The 13,066-nt window shown below is 33.4% G+C and overlaps 1 protein-coding gene across 2 annotated transcripts in view; it reads right to left on the bottom strand.

The window, feature by feature from the left end:
- LOC132554845 (serine/arginine repetitive matrix protein 2-like) overlaps positions 1-13,066 on the bottom strand; it is a 167,106-nt gene that overhangs the window by 133,772 nt on the left and 20,268 nt on the right. For both annotated transcript variants that reach the window (XM_060219204.1, XM_060219277.1), the window contains exon 3: positions 3,804-3,914. In XM_060219204.1, the coding sequence (XP_060075187.1) occupies positions 3,804-3,914 (111 nt within the window). The remainder of the gene's footprint in view (positions 1-3,803; positions 3,915-13,066) is intronic.

Genomic DNA, 13,066 nt, shown 5'->3' with positions numbered 1-13,066 from the left:
CGTTACTGATGACAATCACCAAGGCAACCACAGTAGAAATGACGTTACTGATGACAATCACCAAGGCAACCACAGTAGAAATGATATCACTGATGACAATCACCAAGACATCCACAGTACAAATGATATCACTGATGACAATCACCAAGGCATCCACAGTACAAATGATATCACTGATGACAATCACCAAGGCAACAAACGAGGTTATACTAATAGTCAAGGTTTCCTTGGTCTTCCAGCATAACAAACAAGGTTTATATGGATAATTAAGTTTTCCTTGTCATTAAATGTTGTTTAATCTTTTTAACTGTGGATTAAATATAAGCTTGCTGCTACTAGCATAAGTTTCCTTGAGTGAGTTATATATATCATTTATTTCCAGGTCAAGTGTCATGACAATTTTGTATTTGTCACTTTTGAAAAATCAAGAATTGCCTTTTATGATGGAAGAGGAAATGACATTTGTCAACAATTTTTTTGAAGAGTAGAAACAAGTTTCGGAAACATACATGACAACTCTGTACATCTTTATAAAAAAACACTACAGAACTTTCTACTTTGTCACCTAATAAACCATTAGCAGACAAGAAGAGTTCAGTCAAAAGTAAAAATAAAATTATCTGAATTGACAGTTCTTTAAATATTTTATAACTTAAATGTTTTGTAAGCATGCAAACCATGTAACAGAAAAAATCTTGTTGTCAGTACAAAAATATTGCTGCATTGCCTAACTCCCTCGGGAGTAATGTTGTATAGTTTATTTGCAGCATGAGATTTGCAGGGTACATAAAATCATTAGTGATATTGCTGAATATGAGAACAGTTGAATTTTATGTTGATTTCCTAAAATTATGCACCATTTTTTTCTTTTTCTTTTTTAAATCTTAAAAATGTCAACGACACAAGAGCTCCAAATCAAATTAGGTTTCGATTTAAGTGATGCACTTTAAACCTCTGCACTATAGAGACAAAATTTAAAAGCACAAAATTTCACTGAAATGACCTGTAATGGAGGACAGTCCTACAATAAATATTCCAATGATTATTATATATTGTCCTGTAGATAGTACAATAAATAGCCTAAAACACAGATCTCAAATGTTCCCAATACATAACAGATGTCTTAGTAAGTTATCCATTAAAAATATATCATTTCTTGATAAAATCTTAAATATTCTATTGAGCTACCCTTAAGATAACATTAATACATGTACTCAAATGGATATCATGAAAACTCTATTCAAAATATAATATATAATAACATATTTTCTACAATAGATATTCAGCTAAATTCTGTTCAAAATATCCTTCATACATATGTAGTACAAATATTCAGTTAAACCCTCCTTAAAATATCCTGTATATATATACTATAATATAAATATTCATTTAAACCCTCCTTAAAATATCCTGTATATATATACTACAATATAAATATTCATTTAAACCCTCCTTAAAATATCCTGTATATATATACTATAATATAAATATTCAGTATATCCTGTATATATATACTACAATACAAATATTCAGTTAAACCCTCCTTAAAATATCCTGTATATATATACTAAATATACATATTCAGTTAAACCCTCCTTAAAATATCCTGTATATATATACTACAATACAAATATTCAGTTAAACCCTCCTTAAAATATCCTGTATATATATACAATACATATATATACTAATATATTCAGTTTAAACCCTCCTTAAAATATCCTGTATATATATACAATACAAATATTCAGTTAAACCCTCCTTAAAATACATGTATATATATAAATAAATATTCTGCTGAAAATATTCTGTATATATATACTACAATACAAATATTCAGTCCTCAAATTATCCTTAATACATGTAATAAAATAAATATCCTGATAAACTAGCTCCTCTCAAAATCCAAAATGGTGAAATTGAAATCAGATCAAAGCTCAATATGTGTATTAGTTTAACCTGGTTACCTATATACTTAAATATTATATACGTGAATAAGACAATCTGTTTAGTATTCTGGTACATCCATTTGTACTTACGCTGTTTAAAACTACATAGTCTCTGGAGTAGTTTTCAAACTTAAAAATGGCTTAAATTTTACTGACATCCAGATAACGAATATCCATCCTTACGCACTTTTTGTAATTTTGTTGTCAAAAATTTTGTATGCAAAACAAGAAACTTGACACATATTGTCATATACTGTATAAGGCGGAGTGTCATATATACTTTGGTTGTGAAAATTGAAACTAAATGAAGGTTGAAGACAAGCTGGGAAAGTAAAATGTCAGGAGTGTTCATGGTACACACAAATATACTTCCGTGCTTTTTAAAAAAATTTTCATCAAGTTGGTAATGTCAGTAGAATAGAAGTTCTTATAACACAACCAGTGGAAGATTTGAGATTGACATTTTGATGACTACACGGTTACCTTCATCAGACAGATGACCAGTGTGGAGCATACTACCAATGACGTACGTAGTGTATGAGGTCGTAAGGAATTGATTAACTTAGGGGAGTATATTCATACTGAAGTTTCAATTTTTTGTTCCCTGATTGACAAAGTATATTAAACTTAGGTTTCAAACTTTTGTGACATTCTCTCTATATTACATGCATTAACACAAGGGAATAATGTGCAAAAGGCCATCAGAAACACTTGAACATAATCATTCTATATCACATAATATTTTTTCCTCCTTCCCCGTCTTAACAGCAGAAGCAGAATTTAACTTTTGAAGCAAATCTCAATTTGTTCAGCGTGGACTAAATTCAACTTGCAAAATTAGAAACTTATTCAAAATTTATAAGTTGTCATCGATAATGAACTAACAACTAAATGTAAAAATAAAATTGTAAAGAACTAAACAAGAAATTCAAGCAGGATCTCGGTATCAACCATCACATCTATAAAAGTTGATCATTTCACCTACTTATTCCTATTTTTCTCTGCTTCCTCCTACATTGTGATTAGCCTTGCTTCCTCCTACATTGTGATTAGCCTTGCTTCCTCCTACATTGTGATTAGCCTATGTACACTCCTACATTGTGATTAGCCTTGCTTCCTCCTACATTGTGATTAGCCTATGTACATTTTGAAAATGAAACATTCAATATTTCCCTTCAACAAGAGGCCTAGCAGCCTTGACGGTCACCTGAGATAAGCAATATTGAATATAAAGGTTAAAGGATAGTTATCAAGTGTCATGAAACAGAAATTGGTATACCATCAAGCTACCATCCTTCACTCATAATTCTAACCAAGTTTGAAATATTTCCAATGGAAATTAAACAATTTATGCTCAAAAATCTAGTTTCCCTATATAAACTACAGTAAACTTTACCCCCTTCCCACAGGATAATGTGAGACCCTGGGGCCATGAAATTCACAATTTTGGTAAAGTCCCTTAATATGCTTTCATTCATGAAGAATAATTGATTCTACGATATCTGGGTCTTGAGAAGATTTTTGAAAACCTAGTCAATTTGACCCCTTTTGGACCCGCCCCTTGGGGGTAGGTGCTGTATGATTCACAATTTTGGTTCATCTTAGGCAAAGGAAGGTTTCTGCAAAATTTCATTGAAATCAGATCAGGGGCTTTTGAGAAAAAGTAAAAAATATTAAATTGTTTACGGACGCACGACACCGGATGAAGGTAATTAGAATAGGTCACCATGAGACTTTGTCTCCGGTGACTAAAAAAGATAGCAATCTTCACATATCAAAGTCCAAGATGGCTACCTGTTTACTGCATGCTGGGAAAAAGAAAATGATAAAATAAAGCATGGAAAAATCACTTACATTGGTCGTCCAAATTCGTCCTTTTCTACTGCTGATTCTGTCACCCCTTCTTTATTGATCAGCATGGTCCTAAACATGGACACCTTACTCTCAATCTCCTCAGCTGGGTACCTACCAAAAATACAAGCACATTATTAGCCTATCTAAAGATACTGTTAAAAACAAACTTCAAAAGTTTGTTTTAAAATTAAAACATGATACATCTGATATTGTTTTCAGTTTTGCAACTGTGGAATATAGAAACATACATATATCAAATTCTTCAAATCATCGGATGAAAGGAATAAAGGCACAATGTTCCTTAATGTCACAATTCTGATAAACCTACCATAGATGTATGTAATAGGTCCAACTAGTGTCATCCACATAACTAACTTAAAAAGAAGTCCAGTATAAAGTTCTTCTTTTATCCGAATGGTTCTGAAATACAGCTTGCCTATGACCCAAAACATCTCAAAAACTCTGGCCATTAAATTTGGGTAAAATTAGAAATTACAGTGCTGGACTCATTCATTTTAAGTCAATTATAAAACGTATGATTCTAAGACAAAATGGATTATTCATCTATCAAATATATATCAAATTCAACTGATATTTCTAGAAAATGTTGTATTGAAGAACAAATTTTTGGTAAGAATGTAATAATTGGACTTTCACACATTTTTTTTTATATATTACTGACAATCAGTAAAGATTGGACCTTATCTATGGGATAAGATCTTATTAGTGTATAATACACACTTCCTATATCAATTTTGATTTAACAACTCTACAGTAACAACACATCTGGTTTGAAATATTAATGTCATCTGTAAACTGGCTGAACAAGGTTTTTAAAGTCCTTTCTAGGGAAATCAAAAGTTCATATACCATAATTTTGAGAGAAAAAAAAAGAAATTTCCACCTCAATTACTCTTTTACTTCAAATAAAAGTGCACTTATATTGTATATGTTAGGACATCAGCAGGCTGTGTGAATTAAGGCAATCAATTCTGACATGAACAACTGTTCCTGACGGTATAGTCTTCCTTAACAAAGCAGATACCAAGTAGGCTCCATCAGAAAAATTGAATCAGAATTTGATTTAAGGAATAAATTACATGACCTAAAAAATTCCTTATATGAAATGATAATAAATGGTTTGTAATCTGATTGTCTATGAATTAAGCACCTATGTAGTCTGCCAAACTCTCTCATGGTGCCAGATCTATCTCAGTTAGCTTTGGAAACCTGATTCATCCTCCAGATAAATGTATTCTTCGACTGAATTAATTCAAAAGGCTTTGAATTTTTCATAAAAAAAAAAGAAAAAAAACAAGATGAATCCAACAATATTGACCACCATGTGTGTCATATTCTATATTTGGATCCACTCCGCATGTCTTAAACTATATGGAGTCTGCTCAGATACACAATGCATGTCGTATTCCTTATTGAGACTGCTCCGATACACAATGTGTGTCATATTCTATTTTGAGTCTGTATTATGACAAAGCTCGGACACACTTTGCGTGTCATACTCTATATCATGTCTATATCAGGGCAAAGCCTGGAAACACGTTTCGAAAGAGGTGGTAAATATAGAGAAAGTTGCAGAGACTTAATGACTGGCGAGACAGCCAATGGACGTGGACAGATAATGGAATAGGGATTACAATTGTATATGATGCAAGTGATAATGTCACAGGCGGACTGACAGAGAAATGGCTACTGCCTTGGCATTTTCTTAGTATGGTTAGCATTACAGAACGCCAAAACAGAGTGGCCAGGTATTAATCTTAAACTGGGAATGAATTAAAATGGTGATATAACGCTACATAACAGGATGTAAAAATTGTGTGAAATTTTCTATTTTGTGACCAGTTTATTGAGCTTACTACTGTGGCAAGGTCAGACTGTGACACATCACCATGGTACTGCTCTGTGGCACTGCTCCCAGTAGTAACTTCATTCCTCTTTACATCATGATCACTACATCAGAAAGCCCAGAGTGTCACAACCTATTGCCTTTGTGCAAACTTAATTGGGCTGTAAACCACGTCAATTTCAATGGTGTGGGTATTTCCTATAGGCTGACATATATGTAACTACAGTGATGTGAAATTAATGACCACCACTGTTGCTACTATATCAGACCACGGATCTCTTGGTTAACATACAAACTTAATTATCTCACTTATATTGATGATCCTTTCTGTGACAAACACGGTAATGATGATCTGCAGTGACAAACATGGTAATGACTAAGATTTACATGAACTGTGAAAGGGAGATAACTACAAGTATGAACAATTTAAAGGAGACAACTAAATGTATGACATGAACTATAAATTGAAAAACATGTTAATCCCAGGTAATGAAAAAGGGGAGTTAACTGCATATATGACAGGTAACTGTCAAAGGGAGATAACTTCATGTATGACAGGTATGTAATTCTCTCGAAGGGAGACAGGTACTATATAAGACCGGAACTATCAAAGTAAGGTAACTTCATGCATGATATGCAGGTACTACCAAGGGGAGATAACTACATACATGGCAAGAACTGCCAAAGGGAGACAACTACCTGTATGCATAGGCACTGTGAAATGACTACTGTGAAACAACTATACATATATCTGGCAGCAGTGCCGTGTGGAAACAACATTTAACTTGCCAAGATGAATAAAAAAAAGTAACAGAAATAAGACAAATCTGATTTGGAAAGTTTCTAACACTTAATATCTTAACCCCTCTATAGAATATGGATGGTAGAATGACTTTCTTTTCAATTTCTGTTTTGCAATATCATATATTAAGAATCTCTCAACTATCTGAAATTATTTCTCTGAATGTTACAACATTTCAAACCAGAAAGGATAATAAACTTTATATCCGATTAGAGTACAAAGAAGATATTCATATATACGATCAAATAAAAAAGGTAATATTCTCTGCTGTAAATTCACTCCTTCAATAAGTTTGGAGAAAGGATTGTCTTGAATTCTGTACATTGTCTAGACATATAGCTTTCAGATTGACATGTAAACTAATAAAGAAAATGGCTAGCAGTGAGGTTAGCTTTAGTACATCATTACCAATCTAACAGAGAAGTAAACTGGAATCACATACACACAAAATTATAATTCAGTTAAGAGTTAACAAAAAAATTACCAAGTATCAGCAGATTTATTGATATTTTGATTAAATCTTGCTTTGCACTATACAAGGATTTCCTGGGAAAATTGCTGACAATTCTGTACCTTAAGCCAGGTAAAGTGACAGCACAGTAATAGTTTGTGACACTCGATAACCAATAATTCTGTTATGGCCAGAGATTATGGCACCCCGGAGACCTTTATAAAGTCCTGTTATCTGTTCCTTCCCAATAACACCTTTATGCCATACATGCACTATCCAATTAGCAAATACCAGTCATCAAAAAATCTCAACGAAATTGCCACCAATCTTAATTTTTGCCAATGAATGAAATATAAAAAAATACTGGCACTGCTCTCTGCAATGAACAGCTTTTTACAGTTGACATTTTAATTCTACATTAAACTTTTATTTATTATCAATATTCAGAAATGTCCTGAACACCAAAAAAATGGAATAGATTGCCAAGTACCAACCAGAGAATTCCTTCCTGATATTAACATTTCCATTTATGTTGACTGATGCAATCTCACTTGGCCACCAATTTCCATCCTATGTCCTGATATGTTATCAAAAACTTTACCCAAACTAACTACACAAGCAATATGACTTAAAAATCATACCTTTCTCTTATGTGCAAAAATTAAATACCTGAGTAGGTTAGTGAGAATTTAACTTTAACAGAATGTGTTTGTGTTGGAAGGTTTGGAGAACGTTTGACCTTCTCTGTATTAGATGTTTTTGTGTTGGAATGTTTGAGAATGTTTGACTTCCTCTCTATCAGGAAAGGTCTTTGAGTTGGAATGTTTTAGAATGTTTGACTTTCTCTCTATCAGGAAAGGTCTTTGAGTTTGAATGTTTGAGAATATTTGACTTCCCGTCTTGGTTGGGATGTTTTTGTGTTGGAATAAATGAGACTGTTTCACTTCCTGTCAATGTGGGAATGTCTTGGTGTTGGAATAAATGAGACTGTTTCACTTCCTGTCAATGTGGGAATGTCTTGGTGTTGGAATATATGAGACTGTTTCACTTCCTGTCAATGTGGGAATGTCTTGGTGTTGGAATAAATGAGACTGTTTCACTTCCTGTCAATGTGGGAATGTCTTGGTGTTGGAATAAATGAGACTGTTTCACTTCCTGTCAATGTAAGAATGTCTAGGTGTTTGAGTCTTAATCTCATCTATCTAAAATCAAAGTCCTGAAATTGCTGAAAGGTTAAACATGTTGAAAATATTTGTAACTTTTAAGTGTGAGAAATATTCCATCAAATGCAAAACAATACAACTCTTTAATTGAAGATGACAATCAACAGTCAAATTTTAAATTTTGAAAACGTTTTCCATGAAAGTAGCAAGCGCCACAGCAAATTAGCAATAGATCAAGACAGTGGCCTGTGTGGAACTCTAACAAATATGTTGATTATATACAGTTGAAACTTGTCTTGAAATCACGTGAGTCAAAATTCAGTTTGAGTCGAAATAATTTCCAAGTCCCAATTTTTTCCTTCTATATCTTTGTTATTTTAATTTTGATGACTAGAATTTCAATGAGTCAATATTTAGTTTGCGTTGAAGGGATTTTTCAGTCTCTTCAATTGTAAAGCAAGAGCTAAGTCATTTTTTGTCTTGAAATTAAAAAAAATATCGACACAACTTCTTACGAAATTGGTTAATACATACACAGAGTAGAAAGTCACCTGTGCATAAAACATGGCTAATAATGGCGTATCAGTCCAACGTACACACAACACTTAGTCTCTAGAAATTAATTACCAGTTTAAATATCCAATCAAAAATTGGCATCTTCGTCGTAGCAGTGACTTACCGGTACATCAAGACTAATTTTTAAGCTTGTTTACTAAAGGACTTTGCTAGATAAAGTATTTGAACACTGAAGTGCTGAAAGTATTTTTCATTGAGTCTATATCTGTGCATGATTTGTGTGCATTGAAGTGCTTGTACAATGTTTTCTCTAACAGGTAAACACCAGTGCTGCGTTTTTCATATGTTTATTTATTCATAGTCAAATCATATTGATATGATCTGTAGCTTCATACATCATTTCCAGCCGAGTATCAAAAGCAAATTGTATTTTTATTGTTTTGTCATTTTCGAAAAATATTTTATCTCTATGTGCTTTATCAGTGAGGGTAGTGTACACGTGTGTGGCACAAAACGATGTAAGTGCAAATGTAGTTGATTGGTGTTTTTATTACACGTTTTGTTGTTAGGATGAATAAACAATAAAAGGAGAAAGCAGAAATTTATTTGTTTCTGTTTATTTACTGCCATTTCAAATAACAGATTAAATTACGCTGTTGGTACCACCTGTGTACCATTCTATAATAGCCCGTATTCCATTCAAACGTATTCAACACCAGGAAACTGATATTGTCAACCTTATTTGGAAACTTGGAGTCAAAATTCAGATAAGCCGAAATATTTTCCGTGGCCATTGAATTTTGAGAGATAATAACTGTATATATGACTTTTGAAACACATATTTTGGACTGTTTAGATAGGATTTATCTTATTCTCTTTCACAGTGGATAACACACTGTCGAAGCATTAACATATTATATTAGTGTGTAGAATCTGCATTTGATCTTATGGCGATGGATTTATATATATCAAAATCAGTCTCATTAGTGTTTACAAAGCATATGTGTGAGTCTTACAATTATATAATCACTTACTCATCATAATAAGGATAGTTTTCGTGCAAATTATCTATCAAAATGTGAAAGACCGTTACTTTTTAACAAATTTCACTTGCCTACTGCTTACTGATATTGCATGCAAAAAAGAGTTAGGGGGCCTCAGTTTGTGTCCGCTGGGGCACTCAAGATGTAGGAGAGGGACATGAAATGACCTGGTTTGTGCAAAATAACTTGTGACGAGGAATATAAACTAGAGATTTTTATTTGTTATATATACAGCCTTAAAAATATCATGGGATCAATTCATTCTTGTAATGATTTATTTCCCTATAAAATCGACATACAGTAAAACTCACTTATGTTGAACACACTTGAATCAAACACATCAGATAAGTCGAATGTTTCGTATAGTCCCGATTATTTTATCTTCTTTGTCTTAGTAAATTATACACAGGTGATCTGAAAACTGTTGTGTTGGATACTGCCTTTGTGTAGAATATATTTTGTGGTCCATCCCTTCTAAATTCTTCCAAAATTTCTTTTTTAGTTTTGAATATTCAGGCATCGCCTTGTCTCAGATAAGAATTATGGAGTTTTATTTTAAGATGTTGTTGACAGAACTTGTTACACTTAAGGATATAAATATGAGTACAATATTTGTATTACTTCAATTTCACTAAGTTATGTGTCTGAGAGTGGGAGCACATCCATGCATTTCACATTACATTTACTGTTTCATATATTTGTACCATCGGATAAGACTTCGACTTTTCTCTGTTTTCTGCATACCAAGATGACACTGCTCTCAAGTGTAATAAACTTACACACATGTACTGTCAGCGATCGAGGAAATTTACCTCTCCACAACTCCAGCAATTTTACAATTACTGACATAAATTCTGTACACGGACCTATTATAATCAGATAAGCATAACATTTTTTTGATGTTGTAAATTTAGAATTTAACATAATACTGTCTGAAGGTGCATCACAGTTACCTTTGGTATGTGTATGAAATGTACACGCCTGCCAACCTGTCGTTCTCGCTGGAGTAAAATCTCCATAACTCTCATATATGTACTATAATCATATTGAGTACATATCATGTCATTTCTTTTATTTAGTATTTTAAGATGTATAATAAAAAGCCTTGACGTTCAGTGTGATATGCAATGTACAGTGCCACTAGCGCTGAAAATTTATCTCTCCACGACTAAATTAATTTTGCAATCTCTTATAATCTGTTGGAATATTTCTACCAATCAGAAAGCTAGGATTGGTAGAAACTGCTTACTGCACAGGCTGTGACAATAAGTTGAAACCATATCAGTGTTACTTTTAGCCAAAAGAAACTGATAAAGCTATATCATAGAGACTCGCCTTGGCTAGTTAATGCTAAATATGTGCCATTCCAAGAATTGGTTTTATACAGAAAACAAACTTTCACTGGAACAGCAGTTGTTTGATGTAAATCGACTTGAAATACAAACAGAGTTCAAGGTAAAACAACCATATGTAGAAGATATGGGTACAGAAATGTAATCATGTCAACATTAAACACATACTCTGTCCTACAAGACACTTTTATAAACATACTGGACTGATTCGAACCGGTACACTGAAGTTGGACGCAGTCGTAGCACATATTCATGATGAATAGAAGGAGGAAGTACAATGAACATAAAGGGACTGGGATAATCGTCAGTTTATGGACAAAGGGTTTAAGGAATCGGATTGTAATAACATGGAATATATAATGAAGAAATCTGGGTTACGTAGGGAATTAATCTGATTACAGTCTAACAATCTGTGAGGAGTGATAATATTGCAATGATCTGGAAAAACATGATATTTTCAATTTTCATTTATTACTGACTTAATTTGGTGATCGAGATTTGGGTGTGTTGAGCAATTTGTGGTTGTTGGGTGTGTGAGGTGTGGGGTGTTGGTCAGTGGATGGGAGGGGCGTGGGGTGTCGGTAAGTGGGTGGGTGTGTGAGGTGTGGGGTGTTGGTCAGTGGATTTTAGGGGCATGGGGTGTCGGTGAGTGGGTGGGATGTGGGTGGTTGGGGTGATGGTCAGAGGTAGCTAATAAAGAAGACCTTGTACAGTGATTCATGCATTCACAATACCTGATTGCCAATGTACATAAAGGTAACCCTTAACAATTAAATAATAGTAATTTAATCAATTCCTTAAGAAGGATAACTCTGTCAGCTTAATTGATACGGACAACCTTCCTGTACAGTCACTATTCTTCCTCAAGGAAACAATCCATACTTACACACTCACTATTGCATTTAGTTGGAAAGTGAAATGGAAAAATTACATTAAAACCATAAAAGACAGCAGGAAATGCCATCATCGTCAGTCTGTGCAACACTGTAATTAAATCTAATACACATGGCCAGTTGGTGAGTGGTTTCTCTAATTTTCACGCTTGTGTCCTGTGGGAGCATTAGGGAGAACTGTATACAGTTAAAGCACCTGATCTTTTTGTTCGTCCCTGACATTTGTAGGTAAATATGTTACATACATTCTCTGACACAGTCCAAGGCTTCACACACACACACACACACACACATGTTGCCTAGGGACCCCCTCCTTCCCACTCCTCCCTCCTGCCTCAAGCTGACTGCTTTAGTAGTTCGGAAAATGAGTAAAATTTTAAGAAGTATTGAGGGGAATAACTCTGCTAAAAGGACAGATGAACTCCTGTTAGCAAATAAAAATCTTTGAGGTGATACTAAATTACAAAATGCGTTTTTTAAAATGATCGTTATGTCACATATTTTTTATCTGAAAAATTTTCATTGTCTATTCTGCGATATACTTATGTATACTATATACTAGCCCAAAGATGCTGGACATCCTTTAGGTTGAGGCATATGATCAACATCTACTTTGGAGAAATTTATTATAACTTTATTAACCACATTATGAGACAGACATCACAAATTTGAGTATGTTCACATTAAATCAATATAAACAACAGTTTAGACAGATATTCCATGCAGAGAAACATGCATTTCGCAGAAAATTGTGCTGTTCTTAGTTTCTGTTAATTTTTGTTGACATTGCGATAATTACATAACTTTTAGGCTCAAATTATTTTAGAATAGAGATAGCATGATTGTTTTTATACATATAGCAAAGATTTTATCATGAATTTTGTCGTTTAATACATGACTTTGTCTTGTGTTTAAACCAAAATTCACGATCTAATCTCAAGGATATGCATAAAAAGCATTTATACTATCATCTAAATATATGCAACACGTTTCGTGAAAAACCTACAAAGAAAAAATACGAGGGCTGATTGATAAGTTGTGAGCCTCATATTTGCCGGTTTAGATTTTTGGCGGACATATTGCATTATTTTTCAACATAAGCCCCCTCAGTGTCTATACACTTTTGCCAGCAATGTTTAAGGACCTCAATGCCACTTCTAAAGAAGTCAGTCCTTT

Source organism: Ylistrum balloti, unplaced genomic scaffold (assembly GCF_031769215.1).
Source record: "Ylistrum balloti isolate Yb309-2 unplaced genomic scaffold, AGI_CSIRO_Ybal_v1 Utg369566, whole genome shotgun sequence".
Lineage (NCBI taxonomy): Eukaryota > Metazoa > Mollusca > Bivalvia > Pectinida > Pectinidae > Ylistrum > Ylistrum balloti.
Note: the sequence above shows the minus strand (reverse complement) of the source record. Positions and strands in the feature narration are given on the sequence as shown.